The following is a 21,248-nucleotide window of genomic DNA, read 5'->3' on the forward strand; positions in this document are numbered from 1 at the left end:
CCAAAGCTCCCATTACTACCATTGCCATTAGCATACGCAGGTGGATTTTTGCTTTTAATTCTCCAATCATCTATACCCCATACGTATTTCCCAACATGTTTGTTTGTGATCTTTATTTCTTAGCTTTATACATATTAACATTTACTTTTACTCAGGAGTAATTTTGAACGCATCTTTTTTACTTAGTTTCCTCTACACGAAAAAGTAACGATACCATGCATGATAACAAACGTTTTTCTATCAACCTCCAAACGCGACGGATAGTGGTTGAAGTGTTGGCAAAAGAAGACATAGGCCAAATGGTGACTCGAAAGGAGGTTATTAGCATATGCATTAATTTCCATGCACATTTTCAAAGTTTTCCCAAATTGCCCAAAGCGCATAGCAACGACAGCTATTTGCGAAAACTTTGAAAAGGCGCGTGGAAATTAATCCTTAATTCAACGAGGGCTCATGGCGACTACGTGTTTATGACAAAGGGGGCAATTTTCTTAAAACCATCGAGGCATTAATTAACTGATTCAGCTGCGATGTGAAGCTTTTTACCGCTTGAATATCACACAAACACAGATCGAAAAAAATAGCAAGAAGGAACTTGCAGGGAAATTTCCTCCACTAAATTTGACCTGCTCTTCCCCCCGTCAAACGGGTACTTTTATGTTCGGTTATTGTTATTATTATTATTATTATTATTATTATTATTATTATTAATATTATTATTAATAATATTATTATTATTATTATTATTATTATTATTATTATTATTATTATTATTATTGTTATTATTATTATTATTATTATTATTATTATTATTATTATTATTATTATTATTATTATTATTATTATTGTAATAAATTAATTTTAAGACTTTGCAAGATGTTGAAATTAAATCGAAAAATATATACACAAAAAGGCCCAAGAGAAATGACAATAAAGACTGAAAGAGCTTATCTGGTGTGCCTTGCTGTGTTTTCATCGCTTCGCTATGCAATTGCTTGCGTTCTCCAACAAACCCCACTATGATTACTACCAAGTATTGTCTATATATTCAGTCCTATTAAGTTTTCTTTTTGGTTCAACTAACTGTATTCATGTCGACCTTGTGAGATGTTCAATCCTTTTGGATTCTTAGCGTTTTTATTGCCGTCTCAGAGAAGCCACCGCAGCTTTTCGAATCTCCCTTATTCGCCAGCAACACACAACTGGATTCAAAAAGGAGTTGATAAAAACGGCTGTTGTAACATAGTCATATGCAACGTTCACTGCCTTTGTATATCCATTGAATGCTTCCACGATCATTGTCACACAGAACGGAAGATACAAAATTTAGAACAACTCATAAATATAAAGTATAAGTGAAAAAGTTTTTCATAGTTTGTGTAAAGTATGACTTCACCTGAAGTTATTTTAAGCATTTGTCAGTGCTTTGTTCTCAGACCTTATTTTAAACCCTCGATCTGTTGGCCGAAAAACCGCACTTTGACCGCATTTTGAAATTTTTGCAAATCTCTCAAAATTGAAGAGTCGCCAGTAGAACTTTTAGATATGAATTTTGAAAATAATTCACTAAACAATATTTTTGGACCGAATATGAGCGATTTGCCAAATTGGTCGTTGACGGCGAATTCTCGATTCTTACAGGCAGCCGCTCTCAAAACGTTCGGCACTCTTGGCAGAATATAATCATGTCCCCGCTTGCGTAAACGCGGCAGCTTTCGGCTTTCGCTTAACTTGTATACATTCCAAAGAGGTTGTTTTCTTTTATTCCCAGTAAGGAAACGTCTTAATTAATGAGGCAATATTGAGATGTTTTTTTGTCGATCATAGTGACAATCACTTCAATTTTTAGGTGATCTTGTCGATTAATATGGGTGACCTTGGAAGAAATCCTGTCCAATTCAGTTGTTGTTAGCGTTCATTGTCTTCTCAAAGTATTCTTAACTGCTCGTCGTATCTCCCTTATTCGCCAACAGTACACAAGTGGATCCAATAAAGAGTTGACGGAAACAACAGTTTTAGCGTAGCCATAGGCTATCTTCTCTGATCTTGTATAGCCAATAAATGCTTCTACAAGCATCGTCACACCGAATGGAAGATAGCAAATAATTAACAAACCATAAACATAAAGTACAGTCACAGCAGACTTTTTGCACTTGAGCACGTTCACTGTGTTGGCCTGTCTTTCAACACTCAGGGCGGCCATGTTTTGGTCATTGATCTGGCGTTGGTGTCTGCGAACGATCTGAAAAATTTTGGAAGTACTGAAAGCTATAAGAATAAGCGTGAGAAACAAAATAACCAAGGAGACTGAGAGAAAATTCCAGTCGGAAGTTTTCATCCTAAACTTAAGTATAACAACTACTGTTGAAAAGAACCAGAGAGAAAAAGCTGTTTGAAACACTCGAGGAACAGTCACAATTACGCTGTATCGTAAATGAAGAGTTAATGCAAGAAGACGATCAATGGACTCTGCAGCTAAAGTGAATAACGAAACACCAGAAGTTATGTACCCCGATAAGTTTAGCCGATGAAGGGGTTTTAAAAGACTGCCTTCTACTTTCCCTTTTTGATAACTAATATTGAAGTAATCATAAAGATGAATATAAGCGGCACAGCGTCAGAAGCGGGCCTAACTTAGCGACGTGAAATTCGTTATCTATCCTCCTAATATTTTCATCAAGCTATAATTATTGTAAATATCCTCCATATGCTATGAAAGAGTCATTTTTGTTTGATTCCCTTAAGTCTGTTACACCGGCCTTGGTTCTATGTAATTGTAAATGTTTTGAGGAATTGCAAACAACAACTCAAAAACATCTGCGGTTGCTTTCAATGGCTTTTATTGTTGTCCAACCGACCCACTCGGATTTTAGCTAGTACTGACCAGAAATAACTTTGAAAGATTTTCTTTAGGATTCGATAAGACTTTGATTTTATGTCCTTGGATTTCAGCGATAATTACTTTCCTGATGCAGGAAAATACCTGAGTTATTAGTTGGTAGACACGAGAAAAGTGCACTGTCTATGGTATTGTCACTCAAGGTAATGCATTAAGTCCTTTATTGTTATTAACTTAATGACGTACATTAAAGAATAAGATGTATTTATTATCCAGACTAGAAAGCTTTAGCGCAATTTGTCGTTCCATTAAGAGATAACTGGAGTGCCGGCCAACATATGTTTATATATGTTCCACATTATGTTAAGAGCCCTTAACATTGTTTTTTTTTTTTTTTTTATTTGCCTAAGACACACAATACAATATTTACACTACGCACTGCTGACAATACCTTCAAAGTTATAATACTTACTATACTAACTGTATACAATCATGCTACACTTACATTCAAAACGTTTCAATATTTCCTGGAGAGATAAACATTTTTTTCCCGTAGTATTCTTTCCTTGGTTGTAACTGTGAAATGTTTGGAAGAATTCCTAACAACAACTATAAACGTCAACGGTTGCTTTCAAGGACTTTTTATGTTCTCCAACCCACCCACCCGAATGTTTGCCAGTACTTACCTGAAATAACTCGGAAAGGTTTTCTTTTGGATTCAATAAGTCTTTGATTACATGGCCTTGCATGTAAGCGATAGTTCCTTTCCTGATGCACAAAATTAACCGAATAATTACACGGAAGCGAAACGTATACATGATTAGAGTCTACTGTATGCAGTATTTTCACTCAAGTTTACGCATATAATTCCCTAATTGCTATTTTTGTTATATAGATCAATGAACAAGACGTATTTATCAAATAGAAGAAAGATCCTCGCAGTTACTGCGCAACTTAAGCAGCTGCGTAAAGAAAGCCTGAAAAAATTTTGTTCAGGCTTTCTTTCTTCTTAAGTTGCGTAGTAACTGCGAGGATCTTTCCTCTATTTGACCTTTAATCCGCAGTTTAAAATATACGTTTCATATATTTACATTTATATAAGACGTATTTAGTACCTTAGCGCAATTTGTCCTTCCAATAAGAGACAACTGGAGTGCCGGCCAACATTTGTTTACATATATTCCACATTATGTTAAGTACGCCTCTCATGAACATAGTTTTTCCTATATATTGAATGAATAAATGAGGAAACATTACTGAGAGAAACAATCTACAACAAACTTGTAAATTTGCAAACTTAAGAAAAAGAAAACTACAAACAGTTTAGAAGATATCGATTTCAAACAAGCGCTTAACGCTCAGTTCTCACTCTTGGCAAAATATACCTCGTCCCCGCTTTCGTAAGTGCGGCCGCTCTCGTCTTTCGCTTAGCTGGTGACATAACCAAGAGCCTGTTTTTTTATTCTGATCGTGTTTATTGTCTTCTCAGAGCATTCTTTACAGCTCGTCGTATCTCCCTTATTCGCCAACAGTACACAAGTGGATCCAACAAAGAGTTGATGAAAACAGCAGTTTTAGTGCAGTCATAGGCAATCTGCACGGAACTTGTATAACGAATAAATGTTTCTACGAGCATGGTCAAACCGAATGGAAGATAGAAAATCAGCAACAAACCATAAATATAAAGTACAGTCACAGCAGACTTTTTACACTTAAGCACGTTCACTGTGTTGGTCTGAAGATTCAGGGCGGCTATGTTTTGGTCATTTATCTGGCGTTGGTGTCTGCGAACGATCTGAAAAGTTTTGCAAGTACTGAAGGCTGTAACAAGAAGTGTGAAAAACAAAATAACCAAGAGAAGAACAAACCAGTTGGCAGATTTCATCCAAAACTTGACTATAACAACTGCTGTTGAAAAGATCCAGAGAGAAAAAGCGGTTTGAAATACCCGAGGAACAGTAACAACAACGCTGTATCGTAAATGGAGAGTTATGGCAAGAAGACGATCAATAGACACTGCTGCTAAAGTGAGTAACGAAACACCAGAAGTTATGAAGCCTGATAAGTTGTGAATTATTCTCAACGTACAGTACGTGGGAAAATTATCCACAAGCTCGGCTACTTTGTGTGCCACCAAAAATGGCTGACAAATCGCCCCCACAAGAAGATCCGAAAATGCGAGGCAGCACAGAAGGATGAAACACGGCGAATGAAGATGCTGGTCTTTACGAATCGCATGCAGGATGATAACATTTCCCGCACAAGTTATCAAAGAAAACACTGCGTTGAAAATACATGTTAGAATATTTGTGAAGAAAAGTTCTTCCGTTTTGTCCAAGTTGATCTTCAAATAGAAGCAGGTGTTGTGAATTTCGTTCATGACAGGGAATCTGCTTGATGTGGGCCCTGCTAACCGAAGTACAGTAATCAAATATTGTTAGAAACTTGATTCTACGACCTTAATTTTCAATTTGAACTTTTTAAAATAGTAAATTTCTTGTAAAGAAGACTGATTGGACTTTTCGTTTCACTTACTAATTTAAGGGAGGGAGTTGTGTTTAAATGCTAATGAGTTCAGTTGTATTGGGCTTTTATGAATTGCCCAAATTTATGTCTGTTATGTTGTATTATATTTTGATATGAGCCAATGTGAGTTCATCGTTGAAAGCCGATGGCGTGGGTTTTAAAACACTTCCTTCCACTTCCGCTTTTTGACAGCTAACTGAAGTAGTCATACAGATAAACGAGTGTACACCTGGTGAAACAAATAGGGCGAAATATATTCATTTGTAAGTATAATTGATTCAGATGCTACTCCTATCGTGTGCCGAACTTAATCGACGAATTTAGTAATTGGCAAAAGTTAGAACGGCGTCTAATAAAGGAGTTTGATAATGCAGTTTTGATTTGGTACCGCAATCATCGTTAATTTAGCTTTCTCCATCAATACATAACTGCCTTGGCATAAACTTGTCTACCTGATGATTTCATCCTGCAATGCTACAAAAAGTCATTCCCCACGAGTCGATGAAAATTTAGTCTCGTGACTCGCACTTGGTTTTTGTCCTCGCTACACTGTTTCCTAGATCAAATATGGCATTCATCCGGCAACCATACTTGATCCTGGAAAAACAGCTCGCAAACAGGATAATCAAATATGTGTCACGTGAAAAAAAGCTCTGTAATTTGTGGACTATTTTGCAGCGTGTTGTCTTTGCCGCCGTCCGCCAATTTTAATATCACGCAACCATAAGTTGTCTTATGAACTGACGCACTGTTTGCGAACACTTCACTATTATGGATACCCTGTTATGACAAATTTGATGAGAAGGAACTATTTTATTTTTAATTAAAGTTGTGGTACAGTTTAGCTTAGCTGGGAGGACAGACCCTGGCAGCAAGGTTGGTAACTGGGGACCTTGGACCAAAGCTCCCATTACTTCCATTGCCATTAGCATACGCAGGTGGATTTTTGCTTTAATTCTCCAATCATCTATGCTCCATACGTTTTTCCCAACATGTTTGTTTGTGATCTTTATTTCTTAGCTTCATACATATTAACATTTACTTTTACTCTTCAGTAATTTTGAACGCATCTTTTTTACTTAGTTTCCTCTACACGAAAAAGTAACGATACCATGCATGATAACAAACGTTTTTCTATCAACCTCCAAACGCGTCGGATAGTGGTTGAGTTGTTGGCAAAAGAAGACATAGGCCAAATGGTGACTCGAAAGGAGGTTATTAGCATATGTATTAATTTCCACGCACTTTTTCAAAGTTTTCCCAAATTGCCCAAAGCGCATACCAACGACAGCTATTTGCGAAAACTTTGAAAAGGCGCCTGGAAATTAATCCTTAATTCAACGAGGGCTCATGGCGATTACGTGTTTAAGGCAAAGGGGGCAATTTTCTCAAAACCATCGAGGCATTAATTAACTGATTCAGCTGCGATGTAAAGCTTTTTACCGCTTGAATATCACACAAACACAGATCGAAAAAAATAGCAAGAAGGAACTTGCAGGGAAATTTCCTCCACTAAATTTGACCTGCTCCTTCCCCCCGTCAAACGGGCACTTTTATGTTCGGTTATTATTATTATTATTATTATTATTATTATTATTATTGTTATTATTATTATTATTATTATTATTATTATTATTATTATTTTTATTATTATTATTATTATTATTATTGTAATAAATTAATTGTAAGACTTTGCATGATGTTGAAATTAAATCGAAAAATATATACACAAAGAGGCTTTCGAGAAATGACAATAAAGACTGAAAGAGCTTATCTGGTGTGTCTTGCTGTGTTTTCATCGCTTCGCTATGCAATTGCTTGCGTTCTCCAACAAACCCCACTATGATTACTACCAAGTATTGTCTATATATTCAGTCCTGTTAAGTTTTCTTTTCGGTTCAATGAACTGTATTCATGTCGACCTTGTCAGATGTTCAATCCTTTTGGATTGTTAGCGTTTTTTTTGCCGTCTCAGAGAAGCCATCGCAGCTTTTCGAATCTCCCTTATTCGCCAGCAATACACAACTGGATTCAAAAAGGAGTTGATAAAAACGGTCGTTGTAACATAGTCATATACAACGTTCACTGCCTTTGCTTATCCATTGAATGCTTCCAAGATCAGAATGGAAGACACAAACGTAAGAACAACTCATAAATATAAAGTATAAGTAAAATGGTTGTTCATAGTTTGTGTAAAGTATAACTTCACCTGAAGTTATTTTAAGCATTTGTCAGTGCTTTGTTCTCGCACCTTATTTTGAACCCTCCGTTGGCCGAAAAACCGCACTTTGACCGCATTTTGAAATTTTTGCGAATCTCTCAAAATTGTAGAGTCGCTAGTGGAACTTTTAGATATGAATTTTGAAAATAATTCACCAACGGTATTTTTGGACCGAATATGAGCGATTTGCCAAATTGGTCGTTGACGGCAAATTCTCAATCCTTACAGGCAGCCGCTCTTAAAACACTCAGTTCTCACTCTTGGCAAAATAAAAATCATATCCCCGCTTGCGTAAGTGCGGCAGCTTTCGGCTTTCGCTTAACTTGTATGCATTCCAAAGAGGCTGGTTTTTTTTTATTCCGAGTAAGGAAACGTCTCAATATGAGGCAATATCGAGATGTACTCTTGTCAAACATAGTAAAAACCCCTTAAATTTTTAGCTGACCATGTCAATTAATATGGGCGACCTTGGAAGAAATCCTGTCCACTTCAGTTGTTGTTAGTGTTCATTGTCTTCTCAAAGTATTCTTAACTGCTCGTCGTATCTCCCTTATTCGCCAACAGTATACAAGTGGATCCAATAAAGAGTTGACGAAAACAACAGTTTTAGCGTAGTCATAGGCAATCTTCACTGATCTTGTATAGCCAATAAATGCTTCTACAAGCATCGTCAAACCGAATGGAAGATAGCAAATAATTAACAAGCCATAAACATAGAGTACAGTCACAGCAGTCTTTTTGCACTTGAGCACGTTCACCGTGTTGATCTGAAGACTCAGGGCGGCCGTGTTTTGGTCATTTATCTGGCGTTGGTGTCTGCGAACGATCTGAAAAATTTTTGAAGTACTGAAAGCTATAAGAATAAGTGTGAGAAACAAAATAACCAAGGGGAGAAAATTCCAGTCGGCAGTGTTCATCCAAAACTTAAGTATAACGACTGCTGTTGAAAAGATCCAAAGAGAAAAAGGAGTTTGAAACACTCGAGGAACAGTCAGAATTACGCTGTATCGTAAATGAAGAGTTAATCCAAGAAGACGATCAATGGACACCGCAGCTAAAGTGAGCAACGAAACACCAGAAGTTATGTAGGCTGATAAGTTATGATTTATTCTTAACGTACAGTTCTTGGCAAAATTATCCAGAAGTTCGGCTACTTTGAGTGCCACCAAAAATGGCTGACATATTGCCCCCACAAGAAGATCCGAAAATACAAGGCAGCACAGAAGGATGAAACACGGTGAATGAAGATGCTGGTCTTTACGAATCGCATGCAGGATGATAAAATTTCCTGCACAAGTTATCAAAGAAAACACTGCGTCGAAAATACATGTTAGGATATTTGTGATGAAAACTTCTTCCGTTTGGTCCAAGTTGATATCCAAATGGAAGCAGGTTTTGCGTGTTTCGTTCATGACAGGGAATGTTTGATGGCGCTACTAACAAGCAACAACCAAGCCTGAGGTAATGAAACTTAGTGAATTTCTTGAAAAGAAGATTATTTGGAGTTTTCGCCTCGCTTACTCATTTAAAAGGAGAAGTTGTGTTTAAATGTTAATGAGTTTTTATTCGGCTCTTATCATTTGCACAAATTATGTCAGTTATCTTGGGTTATCATCTAACAAGAACTAATGTGGGTTACTCTTTCTAACTAGCCGATGGCGTGGGCTTTAAAAGGCGGCCTTCTACTTTCGTTATTTAATTGCTAATTTAAGTGTTCACCTGGTAAAACAAAGAGGGAAAATATACTCATTTGTTAGTATAATTTATTCAGATGCTACTCCTATCGTGTTCCGAACTTAATTGATGAATTTAAATTTGTAATTGGCAAAAGAGCGGCGTCTAAAACGGTTTAATAATGCAGTTTTCATTTGGTGCGGCAGTCATCGAGAAGTTGGAGAGATGATTAACCAATGGGAATCGAAAGGTGTTCAGTGAACTTGATTGCTCCATTTGATTCGCCTAATGTATTTCATGATCGACCTCGTCTGTGAAATGTTGCCAGTATCGGCTTGGGCTTAAGTCATTTGTAATCAGTTGTATTTCCAATGGAGATTCGTCCGTTGTAAAATATGGTTCACAATTGCAACTTGGTGTTCTTTTAATTCGTAGATATGGTTAACCAATAGAGATCGAAAGGTGTTCATTGATAGCTCCACTGGATTCACCCAATGCATTCATGATCGCCTTCGCTATGTTCAACATTTCGGACAGCGGCGAAGACCCTGGGACACGCTGCAAGATATTTTACGAGTCGTTGAAAATTTAGTCTCGTGACACCCATTTGGTTTTCTTCTTCGCTACACCGTGTCCTAGATTAAATGTGGCATTCATGTAGCAACCAAATTTGATCCTGGAAAAACAGCTCGCGAACAGGAAAGTGAGATATGTACCACACGACAAAACACTCCGCGATTCGTCGAGTATTTTGCCTCCGTCCAAGAATTTGAATATCACGAAGACCCTGGGTTGTCTTATGAAATGTTGCCTTGTTTACAAACACTTCACTATTATGGATGCCCTTTTAGTACAAATATGACATAAAACGAACTATTTTATAATTTTTTTTGAAGCTGTGGTACAGTTTATCTTAGCCGGGAGGACAAACCCTGGCAACAAGGTTAGTAGTTGGGGACCTTGGACCAAAGCTCCTATTACTTCCATTGTCATTAGCATAGTCAGGTGGATTTTTGCTTTTAATTCCCCAATCATCTATGCCCTATTCTTTTTCCCCGGCATGTTTGTTTGTGATCTTTGTTTCTTAGTTTCAAACATATTAACATTTACTCTCACTCATAATCGTTATTCTGATCGCATCTTTTTTCACTTAGGGGGCGTATGATTGACACTATTCCGGAATAAGAATAATAGGAATAAACCCGAACAACCGTTCGATTGAGACGCTATTCCAATTCCGGAATACATGGAAAGTATTCCAAACATTCTGCTCCAGAGAGTAGAATACTTGGAATAATCCGGAATAATGACGTCATGCTTCGTGGTTTTTTTCAAATTAACAAACAAAATGGCTTCCGCTGCGTGCGAGCAAAACGAAATTTTACTCAAAAAAGGATACTCCTGGAGTCGGGAAGAGACCCTTCTCCTCATTTCCTTGTACGAAGAAAAGAAAGAGATGTTCCAAAATGTTAACTACAAGAAGAAACAAGTCTGGGAAGTGATTGCGGCGATAATGCAAGCGGAGAGTGTCGAGAGTGGTCGAAATATTTCGCCGCGGGCTGACCAGTGCGAAGGCAAATGGAAAGCTCTCACCCTTGTCTTTTGCAAACAAGCTGTTCAAATGTGTCCGCCGAAATTCGAAAATGGCTGCGAAACTCTGACAAATTATAATTGGGAACAACAGTTTCCGCATAACCTTCGATGCGAACCGCGTTACGCCGCTCTGACAACAAGTTATTTGCATAAAACAAGGGCAAAAACTCTTCTAAGACATCTTCTTCCTCTTGCACAGATTCCTCCTAGAGAAATTCTTCAACAAAAGTTGCAAAACCTGCAACAATGACCTTCAATGTCGCCGCCATGTTGCTGTTCACGATGTTACGGAAATTTGTATTTTCCTTCGGAAAACCGCTGTCTGCGTGTTATGTCGCGGGCATTATTCCAGAAACGGAATAATCGTTTTATTGACGAAAGGATGGATGGCTATTCTGGAATAATCCGGAATGTATTGTTATTCCGGAATAGGGTCAATCGAACGCACCTTAGTTTTCACCACACGGAAAAGTATCGATATCATGATCATGATAATGAACGTTTTTCTTCCAAAAAAATGCGATGGACGGGAGTAGAAATGTTAGCGAACTGAAGACTTAAAGCGCCACATCGCGGCTTGAAAGCAGGTTATTATAATGAAAGTCGATCGATATGGCAAAAACATAATTCAAATGGAGTGATTAAACACATCGGAATTAGCACAAAGAATCCCGATCAACGTGTGGCAAGGTGTTTTCTTTAATATATTTTCTTGATTCAAGACATCTACATGCCATTTATGCGCCGATCAAATCGAAACTTCAACATCCCCCCCCCGGGCAAACCCCGGGCATTTGACTATTCTCTGTGCCCGGGGGTGGGGAATTTGACCTTGCCCGGGTGGGGTGGGGAAAATTGAACCGGAAGTGTCAGGTTTCAAATCGCTTTTTGGGGGGGTGCCGATGTCGCTAACAGCTATAAATACGTGTTTGGACGAGATGGAGGAGTTTAAAGGAAGAGATACAGCATTACAAAAAAATGTTACAAAAAAGGTCTTCAAAAGTGAGATGCTTAAATATAAATTTGTTTTTATAGATTGTATATAAACGATGTAGATTTTTTTTCAATGAGTCAAGCTGCGGCTTTGTCCTGCAGTGAATAGTGAAAGAAATAAACACTGTCGAATGAAAAACCGCTTCGGTTTAAGTTGCAGAATATCCTGCCACTCGAACAGCATTCTACGTAGCCGGCTAACTAATTAATATGTATTTCTAGTTCTTTAAACGATGTAGTTTTTTATGCAATCAGTCAAGCTGCACCTTTCTCCCGCATTTGTGTCTGCAGAGGTTTTTAGAATAGCCATAAAACAGCAGTGAAAAGTTAAAGAAAAAAAAAACATTGTCGAATAAAGAAACCGCTACTTTGGCTTAAACTGGAGAATACCCTGCTACTCGAACAGTCTACGTAGCCGGCTAACTCATTTTAAATATGTTATTATGTATTTCTCGTTAAACAACCTTCGCCGTGTTTCAGAGTTAGAGCAGCTTACGCTTGCTGATTGACATTGTCCGACTTAACAAATTCAATTTCCAATCATTAGTTTCAATGTTAAAGTTGTGGTTTTTGTAGTAACTCATGACAGGAGCCGACAACGATTGTTCTTTAGGAGGGGCATTTGAACACCATTTTGGCCCGAGGGGGCGGGAATTTGAACGATCCAATCTTCAAAAGTTCAAATGCCCGGGGTTTGCCCGGGGGGGGGATGTTGAAGTTTCGAGTTGATCGGCGCATTACATGCATGCTGGCACTCGCGTATGGAGCAATTTTTTTTAAAAATAGATTTTTTTGGTACAACACATGGGAACAAGCCCACAAGTCAAATTGGCATTTCGTTACGGTCTCCGTCCCTGATTATGGCTCGTGCTTGCAACTCAATATTTCTTGCTCAACAAGTTACAAGAAAATGTGGCCCGTATCGGCTTGGGCTTAAGTTATTTCCAATAAAGATTCGTCCGTTGTAAAATATGGTTCACAACTTGTTTTTTTTTTTTTTTTTTTTTCAATTCGGAGAGATGGTTAACCAATGGAGATCGAAAGGTGCTCATTGATGATAGTTCCACTGGATTCACCTAATGTATTGTCATGATAAAACTCGTCTCCAGGGCCTTCGCAATGTTCAAAATGTCGGACAGCAGCAAAAACCCCTGGGACACGCTGCAAGATTTTCCACGAATCGTTGAAAATCTTGTCACTTGACACGCACTTGGTTTTCGTGTTCGCTACACTTCTTCCTGAATCAAATATGGCATTCAACCGGTAATTACCAATTGGTATATGCGTTAGCGTGCGTTCATCGAGATATGAAGCACGCAGGAAGTTCGGAGAGCACGAAAGATGCTTGAGTGCTATCCAAACTTCCCCCGTTCCTTATATCTCAATGTAACACAGCTGACTCATGACCAATTGTTTCATAACATTTTCAACACGGTAGTTCAACCCGTTGATGCTAGGTTAACCAGAGGTTTTACCAAGCATTAACCCAATGTGCAAAGTCGTAAAAAACAACCGCATGTTCAGTAAAAATACACAACTTACAGTGTAAAAAAAGCCACACCCTTTCGATAAGTCTTTATTTTCATGTCATCGGATGCCAGCGATAAATCCTTTTATGGTGCACAATATTAACCGATTAATTACATCAGACGCGAAACGTAGACAGCAGAAGAGTCCACTGTATGTAATATTGTCGCTCAAGCTTAGAACGCATATAAGTCCCTTATTGCTATTTTTGTTATATACATACGCGAATAAGTATTTAGTACCCTGACTGAAAAGCTTTAGTGCAATTTTTCCTTCCAATAAGAGACAACGGAGTGTTGCCCAACATTTGTTTACGCATATTCCACGTTATGTTACATACGCCTCTATTGAAAATTCGTTTGTCTTTTTTTTTATCTATATTGAATGAATAAATGAAGAAACTTTTACGAGAGAAAAAATCTAAAACAAAAGTGTAAATTGACCCAATTAAGAAAAAGAAAACTACAAACAGTTAAGAAGACAGCAATTTACAAATGAGCGCTGTTAAAGCTGCTCAGTTCTAACTTGGCAAAATATAATCATGTCCACGCTTGCGGAACTGCGTCAGCTTTCAGCTTTCGCTTAGCTGTTAGTACGTCCTAAGAGGTTGGTGTTTTTTCCGAGTAAGGAAACGTCTCAATATGTTATTAGAGGCAAAATCAAGATCTACTTTTGTCGATCATAGTGAACTGAAAATCCCTTCAATTCTTAGCTGATCATGTCGACTTACTCTTGGCAACCTTGGAAGAATTCCTGTCCACTTCGTTCTTAGTGTTCATTGTTTTCTGCAAACATTCTTTACAGCTCGTCGTATCTCCCTTATTCGCCAATAGTACACAAGTGCATCTAATAAATAGTTGATAAAAACAGCAGTTGAAGTGTAGTTATAGGCAATCTTCACGGACCTCGTGTAACCAATAAATTCTTCTACGAGCATCGTAACACCAAATGGAAGATAAAAAAATTAACAACAAACCATAAACATAAAGTACAGTCACAGAAGACTTTTTACACTTGAGCACGTTCATTGTGTTGGTCTGAAGACTCAGGGCGACCATGTTTTGGTCATTGATCTGTCGTTGGTGTCTGTTAACGATGTGAAAGATTTTGGAAGTACTGAAGGCTATAACAAGCAGTGTGAGAAACAACAGAACCAAGAGGAGAACATTCCAGTTAGCAGTACTCATCCAAAACGTGACTATAACTTACACTAGTTATTGAAAAGATCCAGAAAGAAAAAGCAGTTTTAAACAGCCGAGGAATAGTCACAATTACGCTATATCGTAAATGAAGAGTTACAACAAGAAGACGATCTATGGACACTGCAACAGAAGTTATAAAGCCTGATAAGTTATGATATATTCTTAACGTACAGTACGTGGGAAAATTATCCACAAGCTCGGTTATTTTGAGTGCCACCAAAAGTGGCTGACAAATCGCTCCCTCAAGAAGATCTGAAAATGCGAGGCAGCACAGAAGGATGAAACACGGTGAATGAAGATGCTGGTTTTTGCGAATTGCATGCAGGATGATAACATTTCCCGTACAAGTTATCAACGAAAACACTGCGTTGAAAATACATGTTAAAATATTTGAGATGAAACCTTCCGTTTTGTCCAAGTTGATATTCAAATAGGGCAGGTCTTGTGCGTTTCGTTAATGAAAGGGAATCCAACAAGTAAAAACCAAGTCCGTTGAATATGGGTACTGTGGACTTAGTCATTCAGTGCGATGCAAGCGAAGAGGGATTGGGAGCCGCATTACTCCAAGATGGTAGACGGCTGGGATAGCTATCAGAGCCCTGACTGCAGCTGAAAGAAACTACAACCAAATTTCTTCTGCGCTGAAAATAAACAAGTCAAAATCTGAAGAGCTGCGGCTTGAATCGTGGATAATTCATTCCATGGCCGAAGCAGTATGTCTATACCCTTGGGGTAGCCTTTTCCTATGAAAAGGTGCGTTGGCGGTAAAAATCACCTTTGACGAACGGCTTGACTGAAACTGAAAAAGGTTTAAACTTTGGTGCGGTCGGCACTTGACGATTTTGGGAAGAATCGCCATTGTCAAAACACTAGTGTTCTTAAAACTTGTTTATAATTGTTCCGACCTTGAAGTACCTGTCGATTTTGCCAAAAAGGTCAACTAGCATAACCTTTCTATTTATATGGAACTTCAAAGCAGACAAAATCAAAAGAAATACGCTAACTGGTCCCATACCCAAAGGTGACCTCGGTACGATTAATTTTGTGGACGCAGAAAAATCACTGGAAGCTGCCTGGGTGAATCGCTATCGCTCTTCGGAGAATAGTGACTGGTGTGCGTTGGCTCTTTCTTGATTCAATGTAACTACGACTTAAAACTGTTGGGTCCCACAGATCTTCCGCCTTTTTACAAGAGCATCTGGCAACAACTTCATTCCAAAACACCCCTAAACGTAAATTAAATGAAATGAAAGAGGGAACACTTTGGAACAATCGTTTTATTAAGAGAGATGGAAAGTTGGTATTTTATAAAGCCTGGGCAAACAAAGGCATTAGGAAATCAATGACCTCCGGGATTTTTAGGGTCATTTTCTCTCTTTCGAAAACTTTAAACGCAGTTTTAGAGTTTGTTGTACCTTTTTCGATGACGCCAGTCTCCTTGCCGCAGTTCCTAAAGATTAATTATTAGAACCGTCTCAAACCGTAAACAAGGTGATCGCCTTGATTACCTTCGGAGCAAAATTTCCACAGACCTTTTTGACTTAGACCAAAAGAGGTACATGGTGACTGTGGATTATTTCTCTGGCTTCTTCGAGATCGACAGGCTGTATGACCTGAAGGCTTCCACTGTGATCATGAAACTTTACGCACTCATGGCACGATATGGGATTCCCGATGAAGTTGTGTCGGACAGTGGTTCGCTGTGCAAAAGTCGAGAATTCAAAGCCTTCGTCAAAGAGTACGGGTGCAAGCATATGAAAAAGAGACCCTACCACCATCAATCTAATGGTAAAGTTGAGTCTGCTGTCAAGAAAGCAAAGAAGATCGTCAAGAACTCTGCAACAACTTTAACATTAATTCTGATTCTGCCATTCATTCAAAACCATTCTGCAAAATTTAGCTTTGAATTTCTCCAAGAATTATTGATGATGTGAGAAGCCGTATCAAGCACGAGAAGGTGTGTTTCATCAGATATCGAAATACCTCGACGTCGTTTGAAAAAACTGGACTGCGCTTTATTTTTCAACCTATTTCTCAGTGTTTGGATATCTGATGAAACACACCTTCTCGTGACGGATGTCTTACGTCTGCAGAGGAAGAATTAGGATTTCTTGTAATAACTATACTCTAAGTACATTTTTCCTGTTCTATTTTCAACTCATTTTTTTGTTTAACGTAAATTTTCTGGGAAAATATATTTGATAAACAGGAGACGTTTCTATATACACTAAGGCTTGTTAAAATATGACTGCTTCAAGAGGGTCAATGAAGACCATTTCTGAAAAGCTGTTTACTCTTGCACGTGCGTTATCGAATGTATGTAGACCCTAAAATGCTCAATGCACTTGACAGCTATCATAGCTAATAACGTTTGTTGCCGTTGTGAAATTTTCTTCAGGTCTGCAGTCTGGACTTTCATCTTACGCTACATGAGATTGAACAGCGATCTAGAGGAACTAAAAATGGCAAATATTGAAGAGTGACTCATTCCCGGCGAGATCTATTTTCTTGTTGAGCAATCTAATCACAGGGTCCACGGAATCTCCTTTCAAAGATAATTGTTGCTTTAGTTTTGAAGCTTGGTCAAGATCATTCTTCAGAAATGTTTCCAATTAACTTCTTATTTACATACCGCATATGGCAAATGGCCAGACATTCGAATTCACACTGGCCCTGATCGTCAGGGGACGAAAAGAAGGTAAGAATAATTTTGCATTTATGAAGTTTTGAACAACAACAACAAATAAAAAAAAAAACTTAAACAAATCGCTTGCCATATCGTTTTACCTTTTTACCAAACCATTCATATGAAGAGAGGATGAGCTAACCTTCCTCTCTAGTTCAAATCTAGCAGTGATTAACCTGTTCTACTTGTTACATGGTTATCGAAGTCAGGGAAAATATTGTAGGCTTGAAAATGATGCACTGTCATAGATTATAATCGCAACGCGTTTTCCAATACCTTTCGTAACATAGGGGTTGTTTCGTTTGCCATTATCAGTGGTAAATTTTATAGCGAATTTTAGTTGGATGATAATTTAATTGTTACAACTCTGGCCAATGACAAACAAGCAACAAAAGGAGTCAATCAAATCTCGGAGCAAATGGAAGCACCTGGCATCAAGCGCTGAATACTCGTGCCAGCAATTTACGATTAGTTTTCACAAAACACAATGCTAAATCAGAAAAAACGTAATATCGCCAATTGCTGATTTATTCCCCTTTCCTATGCACTGACTTCCGAAAGAGCTTTAGTAATTAAAGTGCCCCTTTCATTTTCCATCTTTTTAAATTTTTGTGTAGAATATGACCTTCTTACTCATGTTACCAAATTTCAATCCTTTACGGCGATTGGAAGTATTTTTTTTAGCTTTTTATTCGAGATTTCACGGCCGCCATTACTTGGCCTTGTTCCGGAAGTTAAGGCTCAAATTACAGGAAGTGACGTCATTGGCTCAACAGGAAAAATTCCACACGGTTAATTTTCATATGGATTCTACTTCATAAACTGTATTCTGCTGTTCTTTAGTTCGCAACAGCAGAATACAGTTTATGAAGTAGAATCCATATGAAAATTAGCCGTGTGGAATTTTTCCTGTTGAGCCAATGACGTCACTTCCTGTAATTTGAGCCTTAACTTCCGGAACAAGGCCAAGTTTGGTGGCCGTGAAATCTCGAATAAAAAGCTAAAAAAAATTTTTCCAATCACCGTAAAGGATTGAAATTTGGTAACATGAGTAAGAAGGTCATATTCTACACGAAAATGCAAAAAGATGGAAAATGAGATTTTCGTCTCAGGGGCACTTTAAATGCCCTTTGCATTTTTTAATAACACACCGAACGCAGTTTTTAATTAACTGAGCTGTAGCAAATTTTAATTACAGTTACTCTTGAAATCGCATATTTAATTTTAGTTTCCCTTGACGTAGGACTTTTGTTTCGTTAGTTTTTTCCTGTATAGATGTGCTTTTTAATTTGTCTTTAATTTTCAAAACATGCTACCGCATTTGAATTTGTTATTACACACACTGTGGGTGCTTGAAATTATCAGCAACATATGGATGCGTGTTCTAGTAATTTATAAAGTGAAGTGTAAATGTGGCCGAAGGAGACTAAAGAAAGACTGAACCAGAGAAAGAATTATTTACAGTTTTATTTTGTTCACATTACAATTGCGGATATACTAAATTACTAAAATTAGCGCAAAAACTACTGAACAGTTTAAAGAAGGATGATTTTCTTCTTTTACTCGCTCAAACAACACCCTTATTTATAATGAATGCTGTTCGCTGACTCAAATACTAATTGCATGGCACCTCATTTAACAACTGCCGTTGATTATCAATAAACAGGAAAACATTTTCAAGCGTTCCAATATTTCCTGGAGGGATAAACTTTTTTTTTTGTCCAGTCTTCTTTCCTTGGTTGTATGTAACTGTAAAATGTTTGGAACAATTTCAAGCAACACATAAAACAGGTCCGCGGTTGCTTTCAACGACTTTTATTGTTCTCCAACCCACCCACTCGGATTTTAGCTAGTACAGACCAGAAATAACTCGGAAAAGGGTTTTCTTTGCTTTCTTATCCGTCCGTTGCATGTCAGCGAAAATTCCTTTCCTGGCGCAAAAAATTAACCAAATTATTACACAAATGCACAACGTAGACATGAGAAGAGTCCACTGTATGCAGTATTATCGCTCAAGCTTACGCATATAAGTCCCTTATTACTATTTTTCTTATTTACATCAGCGAACAAGACGTATTTAGTAACCTGACTAGAAAGCTTTAGCGCAATTTGTCCTTCCAATAAGAGACAACTGGAGCGCCGGATAACATATATTTAACCATATTCCACATTATCTTCAGTGTGCCGCTATTAAACATTTATTTTTTTTTATCCATATTGAATGAATAAATGATGAAACTTTATCGAGAGAAAAAGATCTAAAACAAACGTGTAAATTTACACGATTAAGAAAAGAAAACTACAAACAGTTAAGAAGATATCAACTTACAAATGAGCGCTTTTAAAAACACTCAGTTCTCAGTCTTGGCAAAATATAATCATATCTCCGCTTGCGTAAGTGCGGCAGGTTTGAGCTTTCGCTTTGCTAGTAGTACGTCTCTAAGAGGCTGTCTTTTATCCCGTGTGGGGAAACGTATACTCCTGAAGGCAAAACCGAGATCCACTTTTGTCCAGCTTGGTGAAAAATTCGTGCAATTTTAAGCTGAAATGAGCGACCTTGGAAGATATCCTGTCCGCTTTGTTGTTAGTGTTCATTGTCTTCTCAGAACATTCTTCACAGCTCGTCGTATCTCCCTTATTCGCCAACAATACACAAGTGGATCCAATAAAGAGTTGATGAAGACAGCAGTTGAAGTGTAGTCATAGGCAATCTTCACTGACCTTGTATAGCCAATGAATGCTTCTACAAGCATTGCCACACCGAATGGAAGATAGAAAATCAACAACAAACCATAAATATAAATTACAGTCACAGCAGACTTTTTACACTTGAGCGCGTTCACTGTGTTGCTCTGAAGACTCAAGACAGCCATGTTTTGGTCATTTATCTGGCGTTGGTGCCTGCGAACGATGTGAAAGATTTTGAAAGTAGTGAAGGCTGTAACAAGAAGTGTGAGAAACAACAAAACCAAGGGGAAAACAATCCAGTGGGCAGTTTTCATCCAAAACTTGATTATAACAGTTGTTATTGAAAAGATCCAGAGAGAAAAAGCGGTTTGAAATACCCGAGGAACAGTCACAATTTCACTGTATCGTAAATGAAGAGTTACGGCAAGAAGACGATCAATGGACACTGCAGTTAAAGTGAGTAACGAAACACCAGAAGTTATGTACCCTGATAAGTTTTGAATTATTCTAAACGTACAGAAAGTGGGAAAATTATCAAGAAGCTCGGCTATTTTGTGTGCCACCAAAAATGGTTGACAAATCGCCCCCACAAGAAGATCTGAAAATGCCAGGCAGCACAGAAGGATGAAACACGGTGAACGAAGATCAGCTGGTCTTTACGAATCGCATGCAGGACGATAAAATTTCCTGCAGAAGTTATCAACGAAAACACTGCGTTGAAAATACATGTTAGTATATTTGTGATGTAAACGTCTTTCGTTTTTTCCAAGTTGATATTCAAATAGAAGCAGGTGTTGTGTGTTTCGTTCATGACTATATCAAATCTTGTTAGAAATTTGATTCTACGACAGTAATGTCCCATTTGAACGTAGCAAATTCGTTGAGAAGAAGATTGATTGGACTTTTCGTTTAACGTACTTATTTAAGTTTATTTAAGGGAGGGAGTTGTGTTTAAATGCTAATGAGTTGATATTGGGCTCTTATGAATTGCCCAAATTTATGTCAGTTATGTTGTGTTATATTTTGACATGAGCCAATGTGTCATCGTTCTAACTAGCCGATGACGTGGGGTTTTAAAGACTGCTTTCTACTTTCACTCCTTGATAACTAATTGAAGTAGTCATAAAGATAAACGAGTGTACACCTGATAAAACAAAGAGGTCCAAATATACTCATTTGTATGAATAATTGATTCAGATTCCACTCCTATCGTGTGCCGAAGTTAATGGACGAATTTAGTAATTGGCAAAAGAACGGCGTCGAACAAAGGAGTTTAATTATGCAGTTTTGATTTGGTGC

General features: G+C 37.9%; 2 protein-coding genes and 2 pseudogenes across 3 annotated transcripts in view; all 4 read right to left on the reverse strand.

Annotated features, from left to right (window-relative positions):
- The window catches only part of LOC146456232 (melanocyte-stimulating hormone receptor-like), a 102,756-nt pseudogene extending 86,248 nt beyond the window's left edge, over positions 1 to 16,508 (reverse strand). The window contains exon 1 of the transcript XR_014858842.1: positions 16,108 to 16,508. The product of XR_014858842.1 is annotated as a melanocyte-stimulating hormone receptor-like (transcript). The remainder of the gene's footprint in view (positions 1 to 16,107) is intronic.
- On the reverse strand, positions 3,882 to 5,426 carry LOC146456247 (melanocyte-stimulating hormone receptor-like). The gene has a single exon (XM_085093478.1). It carries the CDS (start codon positions 5,217 to 5,219, stop codon positions 4,314 to 4,316), a length of 906 nt encoding a protein of 301 aa, XP_084949604.1. The 5' UTR covers positions 5,220 to 5,426; the 3' UTR covers positions 3,882 to 4,313.
- On the reverse strand, positions 7,048 to 9,081 carry LOC146456248 (melanocyte-stimulating hormone receptor-like). The gene has a single exon (XM_085093472.1). The coding sequence runs from the start codon at positions 8,996 to 8,998 to the stop codon at positions 8,093 to 8,095; it is 906 nt and encodes a 301-aa protein (XP_084949598.1). The 5' UTR covers positions 8,999 to 9,081; the 3' UTR covers positions 7,048 to 8,092.
- Positions 16,509 to 18,730: 2,222 nt separating the features above from the next.
- Positions 18,731 to 20,760, reverse strand: LOC146456249 (melanocyte-stimulating hormone receptor-like; annotated as a pseudogene).
- Between the last annotated feature and the right edge of the window lie 488 nt (positions 20,761 to 21,248).

The sequence above is a fragment of the Pavona decussata genome, unplaced genomic scaffold (genome assembly GCF_977016875.1).
Source record: "Pavona decussata unplaced genomic scaffold, jaPavDecu1.1 SCAFFOLD_260, whole genome shotgun sequence".
Classification (NCBI taxonomy): Eukaryota; Metazoa; Cnidaria; class Anthozoa; order Scleractinia; family Agariciidae; genus Pavona; species Pavona decussata.